This window comes from Talaromyces rugulosus, chromosome IV, assembly GCF_013368755.1.
Source record: "Talaromyces rugulosus chromosome IV, complete sequence".
NCBI lineage: Eukaryota > Fungi > Ascomycota > Eurotiomycetes > Eurotiales > Trichocomaceae > Talaromyces > Talaromyces rugulosus.
In genome coordinates, this window is record NC_049564.1 from 3,919,761 (window position 1) to 3,946,934 (window position 27,174).

At 47.5% G+C, this 27,174-nt stretch overlaps 11 protein-coding genes across 11 annotated transcripts; 6 read left to right on the top strand and 5 right to left on the bottom strand.

Moving 5' to 3' along the window:
• Positions 1 to 492: 492 nt before the first annotated feature.
• On the bottom strand, positions 493 to 956 carry TRUGW13939_08066 (uncharacterized protein; the record flags this gene model as incomplete). The annotated part of the gene is made up of 3 exons (XM_035491202.1): positions 493 to 589; positions 643 to 732; positions 796 to 956. The coding sequence occupies 3 exons, from the start codon at positions 954 to 956 to the stop codon at positions 493 to 495; spliced, it is 348 nt and encodes a 115-aa protein (XP_035347095.1).
• Positions 957 to 1,741: 785 nt separating this feature from the next.
• On the bottom strand, positions 1,742 to 3,617 carry TRUGW13939_08067 (uncharacterized protein; the record flags this gene model as incomplete). The annotated part of the gene is made up of 2 exons (XM_035491203.1): positions 1,742 to 3,059; positions 3,118 to 3,617. The coding sequence occupies 2 exons, from the start codon at positions 3,615 to 3,617 to the stop codon at positions 1,742 to 1,744; spliced, it is 1,818 nt and encodes a 605-aa protein (XP_035347096.1).
• Positions 3,618 to 4,509: 892 nt separating this feature from the next.
• TRUGW13939_08068 (uncharacterized protein) lies at positions 4,510 to 6,776 on the top strand (the record flags this gene model as incomplete). The annotated part of the gene is made up of 6 exons (XM_035491204.1): positions 4,510 to 4,602; positions 4,676 to 5,262; positions 5,343 to 5,560; positions 5,611 to 5,944; positions 6,031 to 6,571; positions 6,729 to 6,776. The coding sequence occupies 6 exons, from the start codon at positions 4,510 to 4,512 to the stop codon at positions 6,774 to 6,776; spliced, it is 1,821 nt and encodes a 606-aa protein (XP_035347097.1).
• Positions 6,777 to 7,241: 465 nt separating this feature from the next.
• On the bottom strand, positions 7,242 to 8,289 carry TRUGW13939_08069 (uncharacterized protein; the record flags this gene model as incomplete). The annotated part of the gene is made up of 3 exons (XM_035491205.1): positions 7,242 to 7,809; positions 7,874 to 8,010; positions 8,080 to 8,289. 3 exons carry the CDS (start codon positions 8,287 to 8,289, stop codon positions 7,242 to 7,244), a joined length of 915 nt encoding a protein of 304 aa, XP_035347098.1.
• Positions 8,290 to 8,592: 303 nt separating this feature from the next.
• On the top strand, positions 8,593 to 10,185 carry TRUGW13939_08070 (uncharacterized protein; the record flags this gene model as incomplete). The annotated part of the gene is made up of 6 exons (XM_035491206.1): positions 8,593 to 8,649; positions 8,708 to 8,824; positions 8,908 to 9,123; positions 9,190 to 9,697; positions 9,760 to 9,905; positions 9,961 to 10,185. Coding segments are annotated over 6 exons (1,269 nt in total), but the record flags the coding sequence as incomplete, so codon positions are not given.
• Positions 10,186 to 10,716: 531 nt separating this feature from the next.
• Positions 10,717 to 12,801, top strand: TRUGW13939_08071 (uncharacterized protein; the record flags this gene model as incomplete). The annotated part of the gene is made up of 1 exon (XM_035491207.1): positions 10,717 to 12,801. The coding sequence occupies one exon, from the start codon at positions 10,717 to 10,719 to the stop codon at positions 12,799 to 12,801; it is 2,085 nt and encodes a 694-aa protein (XP_035347100.1).
• A 785-nt stretch (positions 12,802 to 13,586) lies between these two features.
• Positions 13,587 to 14,618, top strand: TRUGW13939_08072 (uncharacterized protein; the record flags this gene model as incomplete). Its single annotated transcript, XM_035491208.1, has 2 exons — positions 13,587 to 14,001; positions 14,056 to 14,618. 2 exons carry the CDS (start codon positions 13,587 to 13,589, stop codon positions 14,616 to 14,618), a joined length of 978 nt encoding a protein of 325 aa, XP_035347101.1.
• A 602-nt stretch (positions 14,619 to 15,220) lies between these two features.
• TRUGW13939_08073 (uncharacterized protein) lies at positions 15,221 to 16,202 on the bottom strand (the record flags this gene model as incomplete). The annotated part of the gene is made up of 2 exons (XM_035491209.1): positions 15,221 to 15,437; positions 15,757 to 16,202. The coding sequence occupies 2 exons, from the start codon at positions 16,200 to 16,202 to the stop codon at positions 15,221 to 15,223; spliced, it is 663 nt and encodes a 220-aa protein (XP_035347102.1).
• A 1,111-nt stretch (positions 16,203 to 17,313) lies between these two features.
• On the top strand, positions 17,314 to 18,476 carry TRUGW13939_08074 (uncharacterized protein; the record flags this gene model as incomplete). The annotated part of the gene is made up of 3 exons (XM_035491210.1): positions 17,314 to 17,822; positions 17,886 to 18,123; positions 18,186 to 18,476. 3 exons carry the CDS (start codon positions 17,314 to 17,316, stop codon positions 18,474 to 18,476), a joined length of 1,038 nt encoding a protein of 345 aa, XP_035347103.1.
• Positions 18,477 to 19,746: 1,270 nt separating this feature from the next.
• TRUGW13939_08075 (uncharacterized protein) lies at positions 19,747 to 22,593 on the bottom strand (the record flags this gene model as incomplete). The annotated part of the gene is made up of 4 exons (XM_035491211.1): positions 19,747 to 22,017; positions 22,077 to 22,228; positions 22,282 to 22,355; positions 22,409 to 22,593. The coding sequence occupies 4 exons, from the start codon at positions 22,591 to 22,593 to the stop codon at positions 19,747 to 19,749; spliced, it is 2,682 nt and encodes an 893-aa protein (XP_035347104.1).
• Positions 22,594 to 24,111: 1,518 nt separating this feature from the next.
• On the top strand, positions 24,112 to 26,903 carry TRUGW13939_08076 (uncharacterized protein; the record flags this gene model as incomplete). Its single annotated transcript, XM_035491212.1, has 3 exons — positions 24,112 to 24,244; positions 24,328 to 24,382; positions 24,455 to 26,903. 3 exons carry the CDS (start codon positions 24,112 to 24,114, stop codon positions 26,901 to 26,903), a joined length of 2,637 nt encoding a protein of 878 aa, XP_035347105.1.
• Between the last annotated feature and the right edge of the window lie 271 nt (positions 26,904 to 27,174).

Consider the following 27,174-nt stretch of genomic DNA (forward strand, 5'->3'; position numbering starts at 1 on the left):
AGACGGCTGTTGAGGAAATAAAAGTATAAAATAGAAAAAGATTGGGCAATTGAACAACTAAACAAATGCGCATCAGAAGGGAAAAAGACAGAGAGAAGGAACAACAGGAATCGAGGTCGCATATAAGTCAGACGGAGAGCTACCCGTGCGGGGCGGCAGTTGCCTGTTCGGGCTTAGCGGATTACGGGGTAGCCGAAGCTGCCTCGGCTCGGGCGACATTTCCAGCATTTATTATTACAAGGATGGATAATCTGTTTGTAGTATTATTCATACGAAATAAACACCTCTATCCGTCCCAGTACCACTGATTGACAGTACCCCAGACACAATTTAGTGAATCCACACAAAGGAAATCAACAAAAGAAAAAAACAGAAAGCAATCCAAGCCGAATAATCGAAAAATAAGAATGAAGAAGGATCATCAGTGAAGAGTCGAGTAGAGGTAAAAGGGTATCATTAAAGTTTCTCTTCACGGTCTGCTCGTACCATCTGCTAGTTGGCATTCTCGGGAGAAGAGGCGACAGCAGACGATGACTGCTCAAAGTTCTTCTTGCCCAGCTTGGCGAACAGCGACGTGGGCTTTCCGGCACTATATATCTCATTAGTGGAACGTACAAGCCATGTCCTGTGAATAAATCGTACTTTTTAAACCGCTTGCCCTTCAAGTCGCTCAATTTCTTCGTGCAGGGACTCATAATGTCGTCTGACGGAGACACATACGACGTCTGGGACCTGAAAAGCATTAGCAATGGCTTTTTATGTACGAGGGAGAAAAAAAAAAAAAAAAAAACATACTGATCGCTATCCTTGAGCTTCTCTTGCAGCGCATTGCGGTGATACTCCATCGATTGCACCGCAGCGCCTTGCTTCAATCCGTCATTATAATTCTCCGATGCGGCGTGTAGCTTTGCGTTGGTGGAGCGGTCGCCGAGCGGCTGGACTGGTGCGGAATTCATATTTGCGTTGTATAGGATGATGCGAGCGCGTTCGATTGAATAGTAGAATTGCAGTAAGCCAGAGTAGAGAAGAGGAGTTGTAAAAGAAAAAATCAACAATGGCTCACGGTGTTTGTTAAGAAGTTGGAGGAATGAAAAATGTGGATAAGCGGAAAGTGAAACAAAGCGGCCGGCCCGATTGTTGCCCCGGCAACAGCTACCTATGACGAGTACTATTGCCAGATATGCCAGCTACTAGAGTGAGAGATTTAACTAAATTATATGAAAAAATATATTTATATATGCTTAGAACAATATTGTCTTAGACAGGAGGATGATATTCAAAGCTCATTCGACGCGAGTGCGCAAGTATATTTTGTAGCTCGTTCTTTGCTTTTGCGCATTCCAGTATTCAATGGGCCCTTGCTCTTTTTAATGTCCAAGGTAGACGTTGATTTTTTTTTTTTTTTCTCCAAATCATAGTCTTTAGTGAATCTGCTTCACGTGCTTGATTTTATAACAGTCATAGGAAATTGGTGATATTGTACATACATACCAGCTTCCAACGCCAACACATCTGCAGGTAGGGTGGTGCTCCGAGTGAAAGCCCTGTTCCTAGCAGATATTGGCTAGCATTACGTATATACCTATTACCGTTCGTATTTCAGAGCATCTCCCGAATATAAATATAGAGTAGGGATCCCGCACAAAGGCTGTGAATACTTTTAGCTAGAAACTGCAGTTACATGGAACACAGACAAGATCGGCCGCCAATACATGTACGCCTTCAGATGTTCGAATTTTCATTATACAACCTGACTTCCAGACTTCTCCACACTGTCAGACTCGACTACACTGCTGTGCGTTTGCTTCACATTCAACCGCTCCTTCTCCAATGTGACAGAGACATGGTTCGTCAAATACGGGGAAGGGTCGCGCACGAAGGTCGCCCCAATAAACGCAATGACACCAAACGGAATGGTGGACAGCCACACTATCTTGTACGCATCGCTCCACCCCCATTGAATAGCTTTCTTCGCAGCATCGATTACATGGGCTGATGCGTCGACGGTCAGATTTGCAGATAAGCCACTGGCCGACAAGTAGGAAATAAGACTTGGGATTTCACTGGACGGGTACCCTAGTGGCACCACGGCATCTGTGACTCGGCTGAGAATTGCCGGGGTAGATTTGTTGTTCAATATCGTTGTGAAGATCGTGGTGCCAATGGCGCCGCCGAGGAATCGGAATGTGCCTAAAAGGCCAAGAGCTAAGCCAATATTTCTCTGAGGCACGTGAATACTCGCAGTGAGATAGCAGCACGTGGTAAGCCATGCAAACGGCAGATTGGCGAAGAATTGACAGACCAACGCCAGTGGTAGTCGGTTGGGGGTGCTGAGAGCGAGCAGGGCCGTGAAAATAGTCTGAATGGCGACGGCCACCGCCAGCTGCCAGTGGACATGGCGAATACGGTAGGCAAATGTACCAAGCACCACGCCTCCAATCGAGCCGCCGAACCCAGCTGGGATGTTGTAGTATCCGGCCTTGATACCGTCGCTGGTGTACACAGCCGCGATGTTCGCGGGGATCAAGTCAGTCATGGAGATGTAAACGAGGCCGACCACGAAGATGAGAATCAACAACATGGTATACTCGCGGACCTTCGACATGATGTGGTATGGGAAATTTGGCCGTTTGGCATAGCCCCCGAAATCCCAGACAAAGGCCAGTGTAAAAATCACAAACCCCAAAATCAACGGTACCAGCACGGCGGCGCTCTTCCACGGTTGAGTTATCCCAGCCCATCCAAGACCGAGAAGGAAGAGGGTGAGACCAGCACTATATAAAAAGATACCAGGATAATCAAGCTCACGCAGAATCTGAAGGCGGGTGCGATCCATTAGTGGTCGCGATGGTGGTGTGTAGAAGATAGCTGTTCCTACTAAGGAAATCACGCCGGTGATAACACCTAGGATAAAGACCCAGCGCCAGGTGGCCCGTTCTTGTAGACACAGACTAATAAGAGGCCCAAATGTGCTGAAAGGTAGTAAACAGAAATCAGTGAAGCCTACTCCGATAGATCGGTAACGGTTGGGTAGCAGTTCAGATATACTAGGGTACACACTATGGGTTGTCAATATTTCTGCGGTTGGAGTTTGAGGTTATTGGGGGCTACACTGACACAAACATAGTACCTGTCCCGGTTCCCAGAATGACCATGCCGGCAATACATTGGTTCACACTTTGTGCAGTAGCGGCAACGATGTGGCCAATGATTAATAGAGTCTGGCCGGAGAGAATGATATTGCGCCTACCAAAGTAGTCACTGAGTTGGCCGGCGATTGCAAACGCAACGCTGCCTGCAATTGACCAACCGGAGGCCATCCAGCCAACATTTTGAGTTCCACCCTGCAACTCCAATCCAATCCTATTGGCGATGGGGAAGACTGTCAGCAGAGTGAAACTCAAAGCCGGATGCACAGTGAAAGATAGAAAGAATATGGCCACGATGGTCGATCGGGACACCTTGCCGTCGGCATTGCTGTCCTCCAGCGCGGTGCGATGAGGATCGCCCTTGTCGTCGTAGATATGAGGGTCGAGCTCTTCCTCGCCGATATTGTGCAACTGGCGAGGGTTGTCTGCTGCTTCGTCGTGGATCTCCATGGATGCTCGATTCGACATTCTGTAGCACAAATAGAACAAATAGAAAATACATTACGAACCGACGGGTTCTTCCTGAGGAATTTGTGCGATATTATAACCGATCAACTTGTCAATACATGCAGATAACTCGGACCTGCATCTACTGATTTCTTGGTGTGTTTCCTCTTTCGGGTGAAAAGGCCGGCCCGTCCTCCTAGCTATCACGGCCCGGCTATTTCACACCAACTTTAAGTTTTGGCACTTCTAGTCATTGTTTTATTAACGCCTATCATGGCATAGGCGGTTCTCCATTCGGCCGGGGTCTAGTCTAATTCAATCTTGTAACGCTGGCTCGTAGGGAATGGGGTTTATGTGGAGACAACATGCGCAGTTGACACCACGTGCAGTGCTGTTTGGATCAATATATACGTCAATATAGTTGACGCGGCGTGGTACATGTCAACGCTGGCCCACGTGCCCGCTTTCTTCATCATACGATGCAGCTATGCCTTCATCACTATTAGGTGTTTCCATATGCCGTATATTGGAGATTTTTGTCCGAGACCATCCACTAAAGTATTGAATGCATTCATTGATGATTCTTGAATTGAAAACTACTGCGGCAAATTTGCCGCGAGCGCGAGTCAAATATCGCTAGTTCGGGACTAGTTAGCACACTATACTCGATTTACGAGAGGCCTGGTGGGTCGCAAACATATAGTTGGCCAATAGGAATCATTCGACTCTAAGAATGGGTCTATCCCCAGACTTCCCCGCATAAATCACGTGTTTGCAGCGCCTGCCTGCCAAACCTTGCCAGAACTCAGGAAGGTTGGATGAGCCCATAAGAGATAATCACCAATTGATGAATATGTGTTTAAAATATAAGCTTGAGGTGAAATGATTGCCAACAAATACCATCCTTTTCGCAATGGTAGAGCCTCTCAACCGCGTCCGTGAGGAGCCGCGACGGCTGCACGAAATGCTTTCCCCGACAGCCTGTCGCAGCTGTCGAATGTTAAAAGTAGCTATCACCGGCAGCTTCCTGTGTTTCCTGCAGTGCTTGTATCTCTTGCTAATTGTCATTTGGCAACTAGATCCGGTGCTCTCGAGGTTCACCCAGTTGTTCTCGTTGCCAGAAGAAGAGGGTTGCATGTGTTTATCCGGAACCACCGAATCGAAGACTCCTTGCGGCTCGACGTAACGAGAGGGTTGCCTCTTTGCAGAATCATGGTAGACCCGATGCCAATTCTGAAGGCGAAGAACTGTTGCGTTCAAGTGGACCAGTAAGGGTACCTCCCACATCTGATCCAGTTGATGATGAAATGGCTTTCGTTGAATTCATGATGGATCCCCAATCACCATCAGGCGCTGCTCCATTACCCCTATCCTCAGAGTTTTTTCCTATATCTCCAAGTCATGGTAGTCCCGCACCAGAAGCTATTCCGCCACCAAATGACAGCTATAGGACAGCCTGCTTTGTTGGCAGTCCGCGGGACTACGCAGTATCGGAGGATCGACGGAGCATGCCAGAACGGGAGATTGGCCTGTTGTTAATTGAGGTATATTTCTCAAGGGTTTTCTCGGCCTCGTTGTTGTACGATCACAAAGCATTTGTGGAGGGTTATTGTGCTGGTACGCTTTCAAAGCATACCCTGCTTAGCACTTTTGCGATTTCGTCGCTGTGCGTATGACCTACTCCATAAAAGTTCCAATATACTGAGGGAGGGACCATTGCTAACCGGGAGACATCCGAATACGTAGATTCTGTCGTTCTTCTCCAGCTGAAACGTGTGGCAAAAAATCATCTCTTGGTGAGCTCAAATCGTTGGGAGACCGCGGTCGCGAGTGGGCGCAATGGGCGAGCGAGTTGGTCTTGGCCAACTCTGACACTCCAGATTTGGCCCGTGTATGCTCCTGTGACGTACTTAGTCTTTACTGGTTTGCCGTGGGTGAGAACGAGAGGTCTATATTTCATGCCAGTGAGTATGGATTGACCACTAGTCATTCTCCGACTGATCTTACAATGCAGCCGTCTCACAAACATCATTATATATCCTAGATCGCAAGACAAGTCACGGAAACACAGATCCCCAGTTCTGGATCCCTCGGGCTATTTCGAGGGAACGTGTCCACTGGGCTTGTTTTGTCAAGAGCTGTATCAGTGAACTTGCCCCAGGTTGCCGTCCTTTTGATTTGGATATAGACTCGATTATTGAACGAGGGTCGCCACAGCCGGGTCGGGCTGACCCACTATCCTTTGCTTCACCTTCGACTGTCCTCAACGGCTACATTGACTGGTTGGTCTGGGACGAGACCTTTTCTCAGACTAGTGTCATATACATGCTTGAGGCCTTTGGACTTTGGTAAGTGTTCTCCCTTTTAGTGCCCAGGACGACAAATCGTGGCACTTGGATTCAGTTCTCACCGCTCACATCTCTTTCTCTACCAGGCGTAAAGTCAAAGACTTCGTTCGACAACTGGAAAAGTCAACTTACCAATCGTGTCTAAGCACATTCTTTGAACTAGACGGCAATTTGCAGCAATTTCACTCGTCGCTTCCTAGCGAATTCAAGAATGATAACCTGATGGACCACCACCCACATCGGGAACCCCTCCAGCGTAATGCATTCTTTATTCTTTCGGTTTACCATCTCTGTATGATATTTCTTCACTCTTCCATGGTACCAGCCCTATCACTCTCAACAGCAGGACACAAAATTCCTCCTGCAGTTATCAAAATTTCATCCAAGACTGCGACAACCCACGCTCAGCTCTTTGCGAAAATGACCTGCAGCTACCTAAACACAACGCCGGACATAGCAAAGGTTCCCTCCTTCGTGGGGTACTGCGCGTTTGTGGCGGGAATGGTGCTTTCAGCAGTCATGGGTTTCACCGGCCTGGAGAAGGGACAGGGCGTTCGGCGTGATGGTGCCATTTGCACATTGCTTTTGTGGGAGCTCAAGGTTTACTGGCCAACCCTACAAATTTTCGTATGTTCCTTCCCTCCTCTATATCCTATAACATGACTCTAATTAATTCCAAAATTGACTATTTGATCATACGTCTATTCCTGCTGACGCTATTACAGTACCAAGATTTGGAGACACATTTTCATTTATCTGAATTTGACTATCCCTCACTTCTCAGAAATGGTTCGACGAATTTGCAACCGAACAGCTCATTCAGGATAAGTGATCTAAATGACTCTGGCGTAGCAGCTTTCATTGCAGCGTCATGCGATGTAGCCTATTCACCTAAAAGCGAATTCATTCATCGACCGTATTCTGACGGTCATGTGGAACACTCCAGTATTTCCAGCACATCCCCAGAGGGGAATCGTTCCACTAGTGACAACACAGGCTACGGCGAATCAACAAGTGCTGATGCCCAAGTTAGATACATAGACGCGATAAATATGGGGTCGCCGCCAGGTGAGCTCCCACCAGACTTGGGACATTCAACGCCAAATTGGAGCAATTTTTTTATCTCTGCCGAAGGCGGGCTTTTTGGGAAAAATTGAAAAACATTAGGTGCCTATATTTCGGTATATTTTTCGGTCTTGGGGATACTTGTATTATTAATTGTATCTTTCCAGGGCTAATAGTACATCACTAGTAGCTAACCAGGAATACTGGGCGGGAATAGATGAGACATCCATCTTTAGAAATTCCAGATATCCTCCAAAGTTCCAGTATGCGCGATCCAGATCAAGGCGTTCTCACCTTCGCCCTTCTTTAACTCTGCAGTCTGTCTGATTATTTCTCTTGCGTCTTCTTCGTGTTCATGAAACGTGTCTGTTGGGGTGACCTTCACTCCCTTGCCAAACGGAGCCTCCGGATACTCGACAAATAGGTGACTATGGAAGCAATCGCCGCCCAAGAATGCCCACTTCACCTTGCCATCCTTACGTTTAACACGCGCCAGTGCAGCCAAATTCCCAGGGCAATGGCCAGGGGCGTCAATCAGCCAAAAACTGCCATCACCGAAGAAATCGTATGCATTTTTGAACGGACCAAGAGGCTGCCACTTTTCCGGGGAAGCCTTGGGAGAAGGTAGTTCTTCTACGGGAAGCTCCGATTTCTCCTTATTCCAGATGCGACCATCAAAGGTGCTGTCGGCCTCGGAGGGCCATGATTTGGATGCCCATTCGAGTGTACCACTACCACACAGCACTTTGGCATTGGGGAAGAACTTGCCAGCAGGAAATATATGATCCCAATGGCCATGACTAGTTTTCATAAGAATTAAAACTAAAGCTTTTGCTTTTCGCACGTAAAGTTATTTGGCCATACCTTGCTATTATGTATTTCACTTCGTTAGGATCGGCACCCACGGAAACGACATCCTGCGCAGGGTCTCGCTCGGCTGGGGTTGTAGAGAAGACTGCGTGCTGGACTCTTTGAATTCTGGGAGGATACAATGACAGATCCTGCGTGGCTCATATGTTAATGGTGCCTTGACAGAGCTTTAAAAAAATGTGCGGATTTGTTAGGCATACATGAGCAACCCCCAAATCATACCAAAACTTCGTGTTGGATTTCTCATGTTGTATGAAAAATCTCCAGGAGGTCGCATAATTGGTACCTTTCAGTCCGGCGATTGCAGTTGATGCCTTTATCTGCATCCAACCGGTTTCGAAGGCTGCAATGGAGAGGACGGCGCCGCCGGATTCCAAGGGTGGGAGGGGATTGGTTTCTTTGTAAGCCATTTTTTTATTTTAATGTGATTGATCAAAATAATTGAATATTCTCTGAGGTTTATTCTATGTAATATTCGGTGTCCGAGCCTATAGATATAACTAGGACTTCCAGATATCCCAAAAACGCGGACCGAAAAGGTCGGCCCGGCCAAGGTTTGTGTACCTCGACCGGGGGATGATCTAAATATCCAGTTCTTTAATGTATTTTTCTGAAACTCAATTGAGACCCCAATATTATCCAATTTCTTGAACAGAATTCCTGACAGGGATACGTACAAAATGACAATTTCATTTCCATTTCCTATCCTTAGTGACAGCCCGTTTGGGATCTACAATATTCCCTATGGGATATACAGTGTTCCGGGACAAGTAAGTAGCGTGGGTCATCAATATAGGAAGTCAATATTTATATTTCTCACTTTAAAAGACACCCAGAGCTGCCACGGCTGTCGGAGACTATGTCCTCGATCTTGATACTTTAGTTCAGCGCGGGATGCTTGCAGATCCGAAGCTGACACAGTCGTTGGATGGTGTTTTCCTAAAGGTGCGCATGAAAGAATTCCCCTTATCTCCTATGTCGATGCGACCGTATGCAAAAGTACAAATTCTGACTGGGTTTAAATAAAGCCGTATCTCAACGACTTCGCAGCGCTTCCGCTCTCTGATCGCCAGGCGGTTCGCCAGGCTATCGTTCATCATCTTACGAGCGCCGACTCTCCGATTTTCAATGACGTGGAATTTCAAAAAAAGGCTTTCATTCCAATTCGGGAGGTTAAAATGCACCTACCCATGCGTTCGACCGACTACACCGATTTCTACTCTTCGCTGGTGCACGCTGATAAAGTGAGAATCCACCTCTCCGTAAACACGACAAAACTAGGCAGTGATGGATTCTTACATTTTTCCTAGGCCGGAAAAGCTATGAATATTCCCATTCCACCCGCATTCTATGAATATCCCATGGCCTACAATGGGCGCGTTTCTTCCGTTGCAGTATCCGGAACAGATGTCATCCGCCCTAAGGGCTTCTTCCTCCGCAATCCCGGTGACAAGCACGTCGAGTATCAAGCTTCCCGAGAGCTTGACTTTGAAGTTGAAGTGGGATGTTTCGTCTCGACCCCCGTGGCACTAGGCAACGTGGTCTCTGCGAGAAATGCGTGGGCACATGTCTTTGGTTACGTCCTGCTGAACGACTGGTCTGCACGGGACACGCAAAAGTACGAAATGCATCCGTTCGGACCGTTGCACTCCAAGAGCTTTCTCACTAGTATTTCGCCTTGGGTCGTTACTCCAGACGCGCTTCGTGGTAGTCTTGCTCGTCCAGTAGCATCTAACAACTCCGAGTTGGCGAGCTATCTTAAGAATGATCCTGATAACCACGCCGGTTACGATATTGAATTGTCGGTGACATTGTCTCGTAAGAGCCCTTCTAGTAAACATGTAGATCTGACAGCCAATTAATCTGACTAACTTATATAGGGAAACGATCAAATCCAGTAAAAATCGTACAGTCAAACCTGACAGACGCACACTGGGACTCACTGCAGATGATCGCCTACCAATCGTCTAGTGGCTGTGGGCTCAACACGGGCGACCTCCTAGGCTCTGGTACAACCTCTTCTCCTGTGAGCCGATACCCATCCTGAATATATATAATATAATAGATAAATAATTGTGCAGACACCCGAATCGAGTGACCCCAGAACTCCTTCTGGATGCGGCTGTCTCTTCGAGGCCAATGCCTGCAAGGAGCCCCTGCCAACTGTCGCTAATGAGGAGATAACTTGGCTGGAAGACGGGGACGACGTAACGATGGAAGGCTGGTTTACTACTGCCGATGGGAAAAGGGCTGGGTTTGGCCCTTTGAGTGGATTGGTGCAACCGGCGTGGGAGGCGAAGATTTGATGATTCCACTTGGGGCGATGTTACGATGGATAACTACTTTAACCATGAACAAGATATGAATTTCTCTCTTATGGAAAATCGTTACATGTATAGGGTAGTAAATTGGTTTGGAGGGTCGTATGTACAGACAATCGCTTGGAGCATCCATGAAATGAGACTAGGGTTAGGGTTAACGCGTGTCTGTGTCTATTATCGTCCCCAAGTAAAATTTTCCCCAACAGTCGCTAGTGTATCTAGAAACTAGATTAGCAATGGTGAAAATTCCCATTAGCAGAACTTCCAGTGTTTCTCGGCATCGTGACCGCTAATAGCCGCCATAGGCCGTCATCGATTGATGTTTTCGCCTCGGGCCAGAGTTAGGGCTTGTATGTAGTAGGGGCCGGCCCGTCCACATCGGACCGGCTTGCTTGTCACGTCCGCGGGGAGATACTAACAAAAAACGGTCGCGTGTGTACCTAAGTAGCTTGAATAATTAATTCTTCTTTTTTATTGAATCGAGCATGATTTATCGTTCAACATATTTGTGAGCAAATGACCACCACCATGTCACACTCCGAACCCCCTACGCCTCTCTATACACCTCCGCCGGGACTTCGGACCTATATGGACGATTTCCGCGAATATATCAACAAACGACATAGCCTTCAATTACAAACATATGACGATCTACATTCATTCTCAGTTGGTGCTCATGCCTCAACTAGAAACGCGTTCTGGACGTATTTGTGGCAATATCTTGAAATCAAAGCATCAGCACAACCCACGATTGCCATTGATGAAGCCAGAAATATTGCCAGTTTCCCAGAATTTTACCAAGATGCAAGACTTAATTTTGCTGAGAACCTTCTATCTCGACATGGCCATGAAACTGCGATCAAAGTGCTGAATGAAGCTAATCTGGACTCTGGACCAGAAAATGTCTCCTGGGACCAGCTGCAAGAGCTCGTCCGTCAATTAGCAGACGCACTATCAAGCTCTGGTCTACAGAAAGGTGACGTGGTAGTTGTTATTGGGGGGAACAACAAGATATCTCTGGCCTTGATACTGGCTACAGCCAGTTTAGGAGGAGTAATTTCGTCCTTGGCAACGGATGTGGGCGAACAAGCATTACTCGACCGATTGTCACAGTTACGACCACAGTTCCTATTTGCCGATGCAAAATATAGATATAATGGTAAAATTCACAGCATCCTACGCAAGGTGAATTCAGTCTGGGACAAGATTAGCAAACCCAATAACGCAGAGCTCGTTATTACAACGCCGCATAATAACGAAGACAAGTCAACTCAGTTCGGAGATTTTCTCAAAAGAGAAACAGGGAAACCTCTCACGTTTTTACAGGTTCCCTTCAACACTCCACTATGTGTCATGTTTTCATCGGGGACAACCGGTGTCCCCAAGGCTATTGTTCATTCTCATGGAGGTGTGGTTATCAACCTCAAAAAGGAATATAGACTGCATTGTAATTTTGATGACAAAGACGTCTACTTTCATTATACCAACATCGGCTGGGCGCTTTGGAATATCATGCTGGGTGCACTCTTCTGTGGTAGCACAGTTGTTCTCTATGATGGATCCCCCTTTTATCCCAATGCCGAGCGGTTTCTCCAGCGAGTGCTCTCTACTGGAGTAACTGCATTTGGTGCTGGTCCGAAGTACTTCTCCGAATTGCGGCGGGTGAATATCCATGCCAAATGCATGGAGAATAACCGTTTGAAGATTCTCCTAAGTACCGGCGCTGTCCTCACACCGGCGCTGTCAGAATGGATGGCCACTTCTTTTGGTCCTCTGTGCCAAATCAGCTTCTCAGGTGGAACTGAACTATGTGGGTCGTTTGTCCATGGCACTGTGAGCCTACCAACCTATCCAGGCGAGATCACCGTTAAGGCATTGGGACTCGCCGTCGACGTTTATTCGTCCATGTCATCAGCAAATCCGGGTCGTCCCTTACAGGCAGGGGAGACCGGGGAGTTGGTTTGCACGCAGCCGTTCCCAAATATGCCCTTGCATTTTTTACACGATCCTGAAAGGGAGAGATATTCGAAAGCATATTTTTCCGACATACCGTGTATATGGACTCATGGCGATCGCATGTACATCTCTCCTCAGACCGGGGGTATCTACATTCTCGGACGCAGTGATAGCGTCCTCAATCCAGCTGGTGTACGGTTTGGGAGCGGGGAGATTTATTCCATTATCGAAAAGCATTTTGCTGTTGATATTGTGGACTCAATTTGTGTTGGTCAGCAACGAGCATCTGATGAGACAGAAAGGGTCATCCTATTTTTGGTGGTTCGATCAACACCAGAAAAATCCATATCCGACGGCGAATGGAGAAATCTAAAAGGGAGAATAAGTGATTGCATAGCTAGTAGTCTTTCGCGTCGCCATGTTCCATTCGCCATCATTTCGGTATCCCATATTCCATATAATGCCAACGGGAAGAAGATGGAGATTCCGCTCAAGGGCGTCTTATCAGAAGGAAAGCAAGCCTTTGTTAAGAGGAAATTCACCCTTGATGAGCTGAATGCCTTGCAGAGCTATGCCCGATATCACGAGAGTTTGGAGGTAGCGCCAGATCAAGAACATCACAAAGTAACCAAGAGTAAACTGTAGCAAGATAGAATATCTGTCTTTTTATAGATACTATCTTATTGAATACATGTCTTCTTCCGCGGTCGATCAATGGGCACAATTCAAATCAATGAATCATAAGCCCAAAACCCACTTTCGCCTCGATCCCATTCAGAGAATTCTCGTACTTGATCTTTTGGGGCTTACCAAGATGCGTCCTCTAAGCTCAGACAGAATTTCATTATGGAGCATAGAACAATCGGTCAACGTTCGATAACGACCTAAGACTGAAAGTTAGCGATAGTAAGGCAAGTTACTCGAAGAATTTTTGGGCTTGTCAGCCTGAAGACAAAGATTTCCAACTACATGTGGGTCCTACTATCCTTCAGTATCAAGCCACCATCTTGAGTAAATGAAAGTAATTGTACGCAATTCCGAGCATACTGTCCTACCTTGTTATTCTATTATACTATTGGGATGCCCCTTACGGTAATATATATCCGATACCCGAGGCCCGAGCCTTGGCATCCCGATAGCCCCTAAGCCTATTAGGCTCTAGTGCCTATATTACATACTATATGTATCTACAGTGGGGTGACTAGTTATGTAGTATTCTAGATTGATTATTATTATTACGAGTCATTAATCTTCTAGCTTTCTTCGTCCCGCCATCTTGTGGCGTTTATTTTGTATACGCATCAAGTATTATTAATTAGGCAACAATGTTCTTAGATGTTACATATACGTCCCTTCGCCTTATCAATGGAGAATAGACATATCTATGTACATGACACCTGGTATATAACAGTTGATACATATTAATTGAAATGTCTGACCTCACAATAAGACCGTACGATGGTTCCATCGATGCAGACCCAGTTTCAACGCTGTGGCAAGAGACATTCCCGCAATACCCCGTTGCCTCCCAGCATTTACAACACCTCCTTGCCCAGCCTTGGGGATCGCATTTTGTTGCTATCCAAAATGATACTTCATCTCGCCTGGTCGGGTTCTGTGCAACTTATACCGAGATATCAAAAACTGCAACTGCAACAACGGCATACTTGCCGATAATCATCATCCAGTCTGGCTTCCAGAACCGCGGCTATGGGACAGCGCTTCTGCATTACTCTCTGGATCACCTGTGGAAATCTTTCAAGACCGTCAAGCTGGGATGTCCGATTCCCAAGTTCTGGCCAGGCGTGCCGTCGGATCTGAACAAGGAGTTTTTTGCAAAGAGAGGTATCTCCTTCCTATCATCCGTATCCAGCATTATACCGTACTAAATGACCTCAGGCTTTAAAGAAAGTATAACCTGCAAAGATATGTACCAACAACTCGCCACATTCAAAGCACCCCAGTACGTGCTCGACCGCACCTCCTCCAGCGGTGTCACTTTTGCACCTCTAACACCATCCGGAGTGGATGAATGCCTCGCCGCCCAGGAATCAAAATTCCCGCAATGGGCAGGCGGCTACCGGCTCCTGCACGCCGAGAACCAGCACGACGATATCATGGTTGCACTAGACCACGACGGCATGCAGATTGGCTGGACGCTGATGCTGTCTCCGGGCCGGTCGAGGTTGTGGTATGGCTTTGCGTTTTTGCCCGTTGCTGGAGGTCCAGACGGGAACGTCAGTGGTACTGGCAAGACGGTTTTAATTGCTGCGGTGGGTGTCGGCGAGGAGGCTAGAGGGAAAGGGGTTGGTTTGGGCTTGATCTGTGCTGCTATGGAAGAGATGAAGAGGAGAGGCGGCATTGACGGTGTTTTTATCGACTCAGTGGAGTTGAACAATTTCTACGAGAAGATTGGCTTTGAGACTTGGAAGAATTATGTGGATATGTCCATTGAACATTAAAGTTTCTTTAATCAATAATGATACATAATTCAACGTACAAATTTTCACTCTGTGGATTTATTCCAGCACTAAAATATTGCACTTTTTCTGGATAACTTTGTTATCCGTCTTGTGGATATGTTCGTCGTGTCAAAATAGGCCTAGGAACCAGTGCAACTGAGCCTGCAAGTTAACGGAGAAGTCTGCGCCTAGATATATTCTGTCGACTAATATATGACTCTCGCTAAGCAACTTCTCCAACGGGTCCCCGGTGCCTGGTCTCGCAGCCTACAAGCCGTCGGCCCCGATAGTGTTCAGTATGAGACCCATTCCCAGTGCTCCCGGTTCACACGACCAAACAGGGTTATTATGACGGTGGCTTCTGGTGCAACAATGGCTGACCGACTAATCACGGTCCCTCTTTGATACCCTCTTTGATACCCTCTTTGATACGGTGGTAAAATTCCGAGTCGATATAATTGCAATTCACCTAGTTAGAGACTCGCAATACGGCTGTTCAGTCACATCCTCAGGCGGCCTTCCATCTATTCTAGTGCGAAGTTCTCCGTGTGTTGTTTGTTCATTGAGCATTAAAATCTCGCAAGTTCTCCCGACTAACAAAGTCAAGACAGCACGTCGTCGGCTGCCATTGCGAGCGCAACCACAGCATGAGCAAAGCAGTACATGTGTTTGTGGTCTGTGATTTTGTACGGGCCGTAAGATGCCAATTTGAGATAAGACTTTGGGGGGGTCTCCCCTGCCAGGTATTTGGCATAGGCGTCGTCGTAGGTCGCCATTGTAATGAACAGTTGGTGCCGGTCTTGCGAAATTATCACACGCCTAGAAAGTCAATATTAAGTTGGTTGACTTGCCGGCCATTGAACGCTGCACATCGCGAGCGAATCCACCCGACCATCTCGGCAGTTTCCTGCATTTTGATAGCGTCATTGTTGTGGTCACGACTCATCTTTTTGGCTTCAAGAATACCAAAAATCTTCCCTCCATCTTTGGATCGTATGATCCCATCGGTGTGACTGTTCATCACTACATGTTCCCTAAACTGGGCGGCGAAATGGTGACGGTTGGGAACACATTCAAGACCCACGTCGGGAACAAGGTCTAACAGGTTCTGCAGCAGCAAAATAAGAGCAATATTAACCGTTTCTTCATCCTCTGCAGGAGGAGATTATTTTCCCAATAGTCGGTAGCGGTGTATTCGTGTGTTGCCGGCTCAGGGTAAAGGTTGACTTTGAGGAGAGTTGGTCTCTGTCTTGTCACTGGGCGGGAATCGTCGAGGTTGCGATCCCAGTCGTAGACCCCATTGACTTTGGAAACCAATTCCTGGGCAACCTTCACTGGCTTGAACGAGCCAAGCCAAATAGGATCACTTTTGCTGACGGTCTCCACAAGCGTATTAGACTCAATCAGCTGCATGTATCTACACAGTTCCTGATCGGCATCTACAACTTGCTTGGCATCCAACCATGTGTCCGCAAGACCAAACTGGGCCATGTCATCCTCTAGATCCTGAGCCTCCCTATCAGGGGTCCAGTAGGCCCGAAATGCGACGAACTGCTTCTGGTTGACCTCAGATCCAGCGCCCATTTCTTCCGAGGGGATGTCGTAGATTCCCAGATGCTTTAATCTGGCAGATTGGCAAAGCTTTTCCCACTCTTCTTCACTACCAGGATGAAGAAGTCAGGGACTGTCAGTTTCGATCTTGGTATCTTATTCTTTCGTGTTTTTGGCATCTTGTTATTGGTTGTCAACCACAGGAGGATACAAGATGTACGTGGGAACGAGCGAGAAAGGTGATATCATCAAGAGCGCGCAGAGGATCTGGCAATATACCTTCAGCTGACGGACAAAGAAATCTTCGAAAACACTTCCAAACAGTTCTGTATGAGGCCTGCTGCCCCCAGGGGTATTCACGCTGCAGATATTGGTGTCAGCCAGGAGGCCCACTTCTCCAACTTATGCCTTATATATACAGCTCCAAGTCCATTTCTGGAGCTGAATAATGGTGCTACCCGAGTAATCAATAGTATTTTACTCTGTCCCTTGTCCTTTGTTTCTTTGTTTTTGTTTTTATGAATGGTGTGAATGGGAACAATGGTGTGAATGAGAACAATGGTGTGAATGGGATAAATGGTGTGAATGGGAACAGTAGTGCAGAACAGGAGTGGGAGCACAGCAGTATTGGCAGCAGTATTGGAACAACGGGAGTCCAACGGAGCAGCATTTGGAGCAGAGCAGCATTGGAACAGAGCAGCATTGGAACAGCAGTGTTGGAACAGAAGCGTTTGGAGCAGCTAGAACAGGGAAGCAGCTTTGGAATGAACATAGAAGCAGTTTAGGAACAGAGCAACATGAACAGTGTAAATAGTGTGAATAGTATGAATGGGATCAGTGTAAACAGTGAGATTGGTGTGAAGGGTATAAACAGTGGGATCGGTGTGAACAGTTGCAATAGTGGGAACAATGGGATCGGTGTGGACAATGGCGGTGTGAACAATAGTGTGAGTAGTGTGGATGGTCTGAGACAGTGTGAGACAGTGGGAGGACCCGTGAAGAACTCCTGAACAACCTGTTAACTCAGCAGTGATAAGATTTCTTCTGCCTGTTACTCCCTAGTATCTTGGTTCCCCAGCATTTCTCCCACTTCTCAGCATTTGTCATTCTCATCATTTCAGTGTTCTGGGTGTTTCTTCTCAAAATGCCATTTCAAACCACAAAAGCACGAATCCTTTCCGCCTGCTTCCAAAGCTTCACTCCCAAGAACGAACAAAAACGCCAACAAATTGTTAGAGAGCTTGAAATCATTTATCTAGAGATTGAGAGAAACCGCTGGGGCTATTGCTATGATGCACATGACCTTGAGCTGTACAATATCGTATTTCGTGGACTTTCACTCGATAAAACCCCCACTGAAAACGAAGACACTTTTTTCATTCCCATGGCCAAGGAAGACCTGGATAAGTACCCGCCAGATCTTGCTCATGAGGATACAAAAACGACGGTTGAACGGTTACACCGTATCTGGGACGAAGGGGATTATCCAGATTGGGCCAAAGGACGTCACCCAGCCAATCGACTCAATGACCGACAGACTGATGCAGAACGACTATGCAAATTCATGAGAAAGCAGTTTGTTGAAATAAAAAGAAATGTTCCAAATAGCACAGATCGGACTACACTACCCACAGTTTCTGGGTGGATTCGCACGTGAGTCAATGAGCCAAATTTAGGACCAAGAAAAGTAAACTAACAGGAACCATTACGGTACAGATGTTACGGTGGCGCTCTGATTGATGAAGAGTTATGCAATGATCTATTTGACTCGTCTATTTACAGTCTCCATGACCCCCTTAAGGCAAGCAATGGCCGCCCACACGCAATGATCAGCATATCCCAGGGCTACGAATCTCGCAACGAAGGGCTTTACCGTCATGAACTCCTCGCAATTCTGGCTGTCATAATATCCCAGTTCAAGAAGCCTTCGCTAAAGAAACACAAAGTCATACCAGTAGGGGGTTCTCGTATATTCCGCGCAAATTCCCAACATCTCTAATCAGGAGGATCCTATAGGTCAAGGCGATATCGTTTACTGGACAGGATGGCCGCCTCATTGAGGCTCATTACAACAGCAGCATTTCGCGTCTCATTTTCCGCGCGTCCGATCTATTCGACTTCTCGTCTTACGAGGTGGCGATGAAAAATTCCGAGCCATTCCTGCGCCATATGGCGAGCGAAAGCACGGGCAAAACAGAAGCTCTGAAATCTAAGTTGAAGTGGTTTTCTTGTCCTTTTTTCTTTTCCTACTTCCTTGTGATCCTTCTGATCACACTCACGCGTCATTATTTGGCTCAGAGGTGGTAGATCATTCGGCTTGTAATAGGGTAAAGGTGTCAAACTGAAATTACTACCACTTACAAGAACCCCCACAGAGGGTTCCCTTTTTAGGGTAGTGGTAATTCAGTCTTACAAAAGGACAATTATTATTTGATTACAACAGATTATCCTGAAAATCATCTTATATTAGTATGGTGCAAGACGCAGTGTAGCCAGGCGCTTTTTCAAATTTTCAGTCCAGTGGGTCATATCACACAGCAAAAAGGCACAATAGACAGATAACGCAAATATGCCACGTAAAAATGCAAAGTAAACAATCTAACCCAGATACAGCTTAATTTTCTCTCACCCTGGCTATTAATTTTGAAGCTATACGCACCTCAGGCCACCAGCCCTGAAACTTTACCGGATCTGGTGAAGTTCCACCAAACCCTTGGGCACTTCAGCCCACTTGTATCTCTGGCTGTCTGATTAGGCCATTCTCGGTCCTGCAATCATGGCACAATAGAAATGTCTGTGAAGAGATGTGGTGGCCTGTAGGCAGAAGAACTCATATCATTGACCAGATTTGGACTAGCGCACGAGCCGCCCCACACTTACCAAATCCTCAAAAAATCCATAAGATTATCTAGGGCTCACTCTTAAGAGGCTATGGAAGCTGAAGTACTGTATGTTTTATGAAATCAAAAGCGAATTTTCTCATTTTAACCTAGGAAACCGTCATTCAGAGACTGAACGCTTGACACAGTTCAAAATACAGTCTGATAAAAACTCAACGTATGTTTTCACTTTCCAGCATGCCAATCTGCCGCTATCTGACCCTGATCTGACAGAGCCCCTTCCAGGTCTAGCCCTGAAGCTTTGCCTTATGGCAGCGACTCCACCAAGACATTGAGTGTCAAAAGAATGATTAACCCACAGCCAATCGATAGGCAACTAGCTACATCACCGTTGTTTCTTTTTCCTCTAACAGCATCAATTGATCGGATCTTCCGAAAATTCAAAATGTTAAATGACAAGCTCAAGAACATATGCCAAATTACTGAATCCATCAGTTATTATACACAATAAGAGTACGAGGAAATGCTCAATCCAGAAGAAGAAGAAGAAGAAGAAGAAGAAGAAGAAGAAGAAGAAGAATGCTTAACCGAATGATATATTTCATTCCCAGTAGTATCCAGAAAATTGGGTACTTGCGCCAAGCCAAAAGAAGAAATCAAATCAAATCGTAAAATCATAAGGTACAAATCTACATCACCACTATGTTCTAGATAGTCTTTCCTTGGAAGAGTGGTACTCATGGTACAGGCATCTCAAGGAATGGGCTCTGTAGCAGATCATCAGCATCGGGTCGCTTCTCGTGATCTACCTCAAAGGTCGCTTCCAAAAATGCCCGAGCCTCCTTGCTTGCATGATCCGGTATTGTGGGCTTAGCTTGGTTATTGCCAATGGCGAATATGGCTTGAAGTTGACTGCAATCAGGGAAAGGATGAGCTCCGATAAACATCTCAACGACCAAGCACCCCAAGCTCCAAATATCAGCCTTTTTGGTATGAGCTGTTTGACGAACAACTTCGGGCGCCATCCAATAAACACTTCCCTGCAAAGATGGACGATGCAAGTGACCCCTACCACCGACAGCGCTGGGGCCCAGCATCGCCGACGCTTCAACGCGCTTGGAAATACCGAAATCGGATATCTTAATACCACCCTTATTGTCCACTAAAATGTTCGCACCCTTGATATCACGGTGAATGATGTCACGGCTATGCAAGTAAGACAACCCCGCAAGAATTTGACGGACAAAGTTTCGTATCAATGGCTCTTGGAAATTATGATATTGCTTCAACATCTCAGCGATAGAGCCACCAGGGACGTACTCCAAGAAAATATTCAGGTTGTGGTCGTCTGCAGATGTGCCGAGATACTGGACGATGTTGGGGTGGTGCATACCCTGCAGGAGCTCGATTTCGTGTTTCAGCGCGGTAACCATGGTGTTCTTCCTCTTATCAAACTCCGTGCCTTTGGTTGCCGAGGGAAGGTCAACCTGTTTTACAGCCATAAGCTCGCCAGTAATCGAATGAAGAGCAAGGAATACGCTTCCAAACGATCCCTCTCCTATCAAGGAGCCCTTCATCCAGTTCTTGGCAGCGAAATTGTCACCAGTCAGGAAGTCTACTAGGCCGGCATCGTCGTCTTCTTCATCCTCGGCCACAATCAGGCTCAAACGCTCACTCAGGGAGCCTCCACCATCAGTCGCTGCGATGCTAAGCGACTCATCCATAAAGCTTGGCTGCAGTGAACTATGATCACTAACTAACGGGTCGGAGCTGCTCTCAAAAGACACATATGACTTGCGGTCCGGCTCAATTGGTGATTCTTCCTGAAGCGGCTGCAAAGAACTAGAAGCGATCGAATCACGGTACGAAGTTTGGGGGAGACTGAATTTGGAAACCGAAAGCGGCCGAGCTGCGCGTGTCAACTGGCCTCCAGTGAGCCATTGGTCGGCAATGCTGGGGATTGGGGGAGCGTCCTTCAAGCTAGACGCAAAGCTGATATTGCTGACAACACTAAGACGGCTGGCAGCTCGACTGAGTCGTTGAGACCTCCGCACAGAAAGGCGCATGGTCTTTTCAATGTCTTCCCGTTGGTGACTTGGAAAGTATGATGTCAATTCATGAATGATCATCTCACTAGGAGGTCGGGCGCCGAAAAATGATCGTAATTTCGACGAAGAGGCACGGTCCATGTTCGCAGATGTCGGAGAAGGTTCATAATCATCGTTTAATGGATGCATTGGGGACATGGGCTGCTTAATGTTATGCCATGGCTCGCCTGTGAGCTGCTGAATCTTGAGTTGGTTGCGAGCGTTAGAGCTACTCAAGGCGTTCAGGTGTGCGGCTTGGCTTTCGTCGATAGCTAGCTGTGAGGCACGACGAAGCTCGTCTCCATCAGGCTCGCCAGCATGAATTTTCCTCAGGATGAGACGGCCACGCTCCGACTTATTTGCCCCGTCGCAAATTTTCATGATTTCAGAGTCCGACAAACGCCTGCAATTTGCAGGTGTTGGGTCTAGGCCATCAAGAACGTAGAAGCAATAGTTGCGCCACTGAGTCTCGGAAAGCTGCAATTTTCTGAGTACATGGATCATGACTTCCTCGGGCGACTTGCAGCCCTTTACGTTCAAAGCCTTTGTCTGTCCGCCAGTATAGATTACCCGAATAACCTGCGAGTTAAAAGACAACGAGCCCATGGTCAAGCCGTCGATGCTCGAGTTTTGCCGCAAGTGAAGAGAAGCATGGCCGGGGTCACCAGGTGTTGTAGGGCGACGTCCTGACCCTGATCCAGCAGAAGACGGATGACTTAGGTAGCCTGAAGCATCCCGCCTCGTACCATCTATCGGACTTGCTGCGACATATCGAAGTCCTCGGGCTCCCCGGTCGTCCATCGCCAAGGGCGACGACGGCCGTGAATATGACCTTCCGGTAAGTGGGTGCAGTCGGGAGCTGGAATTATACAAGTCGGACGATGGTGCGTAAGCCGTGGCCTCAAGAGATGCGAGTGAATCCTAGGAAGGTAGTTAGCATGCTGAATATAGAAGAAAGAGAAAAATCCAAGGAGACTGACTAGATTGAGTCTTTTGCGGTTGATGAGTGCCTTGTTCCTTAGTTGTTTGATAGCGATGAAGATTCGCACCCGATCGCCGATCTTTTTAATGCCCATCTCTTGCAAAATCTTCTGGTCACATTCCAGAAGATTATCACCGTTGAAATTGTTCTCTAACCAGCGATCAGCAACAGCGTCGTAATTGTGGATGGAAAGGAGGACGTACCCTTAAATAAAGAATCGTATTGGCCGCAACGTATGCTATGTAACCATTCGCTGACTTTCTTCTCGTCCCAAGATCTGACAGATGCACAGTCAGTACCAGCAGAAAACTAACTAGAGACTTTGCTTACCGAACTGAGTCCAACCCATCGTTGCCGTCTGAGAAATCCGACTCGGTCGGGCTCATATACAGACCAGCATCGTTTGAGGTCATCGTTGTCCCCGTCTTAAGCGAAGAACCTGTATTATATGAATTCCCTGAAGACGAGCTAAGCCCCAGAGAAGGCTGGTACGGGGGCTTCGATGGAGCCAACATTGTCGGGGGTTATCTGGGTAGTTGGCGAGACCGAAGAAGTGGACGTTTCAAACAGCGGACAAATAACCAAGGTACGGCCTCGCCTCCCTGCGGCCAAAGCCAGTACCGATATAGCGTGTGCCGAGAATAAGCAGGGTTGACTAAAGGCGACAAACGAGCATGACCACGGGTAATCTTGCTGCTGCTGATGATGACGGCGATGTTGTTCTAATAATCAAGAATCACGAATCAAGAATTTCGCGCAACTCCAAATGCGCGGGGCGTCTAACTCGAACAGGGGATGCTGGTGACGGTCGATGATCTCGGGGATTCGCAAGCGTGCTGTGTGTTGGGTTCGTGGTGTTTCTGTCCCCGCGGTCGGCCAGAGAGAACAAACAGCGTCAGCGTCTCAAACGCCGGGCGCGATGAGGAACGGCGGAGAGCGGCGTGGTGATGGAAATATTGAGAAATATTGGCAGTCGCGATGAGTGCAGACGAAGAGGGAGAGATGCAGAGAAGATGAGTGAGAGAGGGGAGGACAGAGAGAGAGGAAAGAAGGCGGCCGGGTACGGCTTTCGGGCAGGGAAAGAACGAAAATAGCAAGATAGCTGAAACAGCCTGTTTTGGGGCTAGTGCGGGCCGGAGCTTCGCAGGCAAATAGTTCCCATCTCACGCGGGATATTATTGTTATTATTCTTGTTGTTGTAGTTATTATTATTCTGCTAGTGACTACATAGGAGTAATCGTCTCCCGGGCGTCCGTCATCCGGCGGCCACCCGTCCACGTGTCTCGCCAGTAATCTTGAAACATTGTGAAACTAGGTTGAAACTTCCCTGCTGTGTCACGCCCAACCAGCTTTCTTGGTTTAACATCAGCCATCTACAGGGCTTCTTTTCCCGGCAGATGTATTTATATCGCAAGAAACACTTGGTGTTTAATGCTGCTGCGACTACAGTCACAGGTGCATGACGATGGGGCGATTGCTTCGCTATCAAAGCACAAAGGCTGATGCATGTATTAAATGCTCAACACCTCAAGTGCTAGCTGCTTTGTGTGTTTGATTGGACATTGATTGATAGAATCCAATGTTATTTTTAGAACATAGAACATAGAAACTATCAATTAAATCTAGATGTGTGGTATTATATTGATCAATTTGTAGCAACACTGAAACTAGAGGCATGATAGTACGTATATATATATCAACATAGTCAATATACCAGACATGTTTAAGCAACGTCGAATAATATTAAACACATGTAACCAATACAGTACTGTATATATCAGGGGAAACAAGTAGAATAATAACAATAACAACAACAACAATAATACAACAGCCCTGCTCGTTAAAATGTTGGTTAAGACCAGTTAGTCCGAGGAAGGAGCAGCCCCCTCACCAAAAACCAAAAACCCCACAGCCCGTCGCTTTCCCCGCTCAAACCCCCCAAATGCTTCACGCTTCGCAAGCGCTGCCGAGTCAAACCCTTTCTGGGGACACTTTCAGGCGCTCCAGCACAACCACAGCAGGACCATTCGCCCATGGAGGCTGATCAGGAATCGCCAGGCAAGGTGCGCAAGAAGACTGCCGCGCCGCACCGCAAGTCCTTGTCGTGCGAATACTGCCATCGCTCCTTTGCGCGGCTGGAGCATCTCCAACGCCATCTCCGCACGCGTCAGTTTTTTCTCTCCCCTCCCAGCTTCAGTCGCACGCTCCGGCCCAATGCCATCGAGTCCTAGCTGACCTGCCGCCTGTAGACACCAAGGAAAAGCCCTTTTCATGCGACATCTGCTCCAAGTCGTTTGCCAGAAGGTAGGCGTGCAACCCCTGCTGTCGTGCAACGGGTCCGCGGATCGCTAACAGAGTGCGCTCTCGCGGACACAGTGATCTTCTTGTCAGACATGAACGTCTGGTACACCCGGCTGAAGCTGCTGCTCATCGCGGCGAGCGCCGTGTTGCAAATGACGCCCACGACATTGCATCCAGTCCGGCTTCTTCGATGATTCAGTCGGTGCATCCGGAATCACGCATGCTGGACATGCATGACTCAGTCCCTGGCGTGCAAGTTCACCATGCTCCTCCGCCTCCTGCGCCTGCTCCTATTGTAGAGCAAAACCAGTTTAACCCGTCTTGGGGCTATGATCTCAATTTGCTCTCTCATGCCGCCAGCCATGTAGCTCTGGAGAACCAGCAGGAATTGGCTCTGGACTCTGTCCGGAAGCCGCCCCCCCAGGCTGCTCCACCGCCGCAATTGCAGCCGCCAGTACATGAAAAAAGCATTGCAGACACATACGGAGTCGAGCCGTCGATCCTTGATCTTGCTGACCTAGGTGATCCTGTCCAGGATTTCACCATCTTTTTAGAGAGTGTCGGCATGTCGTCCGACTGGGATTCCGGCGTGTTCTCGTCAGTCGAGACAGACTCGCTGTTACCCAACACCCTTCCGTTTGAATCAAAACCGCCAGTGCGGGAGTTTGCGCCCCAAAGATTCAACAGTGACCTTTTGAGTGAACAACGGGCAGCAGCAGCAGAGGAAACCCCCTCTTTCTCAAACTTTGGCTCTCGACTCCCCTCTTTACAGCCCGAGCCTCAGGAATCCGAGGAGCGCACGAGCTTGCTGGATGATCCTACAAATCCGCGGCCTGCATGGGACATTTCAAATGCAGATAGACAGCTGTTTGTGAGCAGGCTGGATGAATTTGCGCATGTTCTGCCTCGCGGCTTCATACCTCCTTCAAGACACGCATTATCGCGCTTCATTGCTGGTTACATTAATGGACTCAACGAACATCTTCCATTCATCCACGTACCCACCCTTTCGATCGTACGAAGTCCTCCAGAACTCACCCTAGCTCTGGCAGCGGCCGGTTCACATTATAGATTCGAAAACACCCGGGGGGCCGAATTATTCCACGCCGCCAAAGCAGTTCTATTTGAGCGTCTTCGCCGAAGAGACTCGAAACAAACTCCGATGCCGACGTGGGATATTTATGTACCGAGTTCACTCTCTCAAAGGAGCTCAATCGCATCGAATACTCCAAGCAGCCCCTTTCAGGCACATAAATACCCCCTTCAACTCGACCATATGAACTATGTGATGGACGAGTCAGACGCCCACATGGAGATTATCCGCACATTTCTCCTGCTTACTGTCTTTGCCTCCTGGGAACGACAACCAGAACTCCTACGGGAAATCCTTGCATTGCAAAGCACTCTGGCCAGACTGGTTCGCGAACACGGCCTTTCAGAGCCGATTCCAATTCCTGACAACAGCCTCAGCTGGGACGACTGGGTCCGGCTAGAAGGGAATAGACGCACAAAGCTAATTGTTTACTGTTTCTTCAACCTGCATTCCATCATGTACAACATACCCCCTCTGATACTAAACTCGGAGCTCAAGTTGAAGCTTCCTTGTTCTCACGATGTTTGGAAGGCAAACAGTGCGGCTCAATGGCGGCGCGTCTACCGTTCTCGCTATGACTCGACGATTACATTTCAAGAGGCATTCGCAAAGCTATTCCTCAAGCCACCACCATCATACCCGCATCCTATATCGCCCCTTGGGAATTATATACTTATCCATGCCATCATACAGCAGATTTTCTTCGCTCGTCAATTATGTCTCTCGGCCCCCCTCATGCAGAGCCATAGTCTCCGCCCCGATGATTCGTCAATAATGGACAATGCCTTGAGTGCTTGGAAAGCAGGCTGGAAGCGAACGCCTGAATCTAGTATCGATCCCCAAAATCCCGCAGGTCCTATTGCCTTCACCTCAACTGCACTTTTGGGACTGGCCTACATACGGCTCCATGTAGATTTGGGCCCCTGTCGGCACTTGGTGACCCAGGACCCTTTGCAGATTGCCAGGGCTTTGCAGGAATCGCCACCCATTGTACGCAGTCCAAAGCTTATCATGGCGCTTCTTCATTCTGCCCACGCGCTGTCCATTCCTGTCCGACTTGGTATTGACTTTGTGGCGCGGACTCACTCTTTCTTTTGGAGCATTCAACATTCGCTGTGCAGCTTAGAGTGTGCATTTCTCTTGAGCAGATGGCTTATGTCTATTCCACTGACTCAGAATGAGCAAAAGCTTTCCGATCATGAGCGGAAATTGTTGCTGTGGATCAAGAGCATGATGGACGAAACTGACATGGCAGTGGCACCATCAGATGGGCTTGACCTAGACTTTATCCATGATCCGATCAAAGTCAAGCAACTCAGCGTTGCCGTGGTTCGTGTCTGGGCCCGGACGTTCAAGGGAAATACGAGCTGGGCTATTGTTGATCTGGTTGGATACAGTCTTGAAGCATACGCAGACCTCTTGGAAGGTTGATTTTTTTTTTTTTGAAATCCTCTTCCTGAACAACAAACTATTATTCCTTTTCATATCATATTTTGATCTTTGATACCCACTGATGCATCACGTTTGACGCTGACTGCAAACTACACCCATTTACCCCCTTTTTTTTTTTTTAACTCTTTTGACTTTTGTTGCGGATTTCTCTTGTACAACGTATGCAAACGACCAACTTGGCTTGAATGTTTGATTATGATCAAAACTGTCTGGAATTTGGACTTCGGTTTCTCTTCTATCTATGCAACGA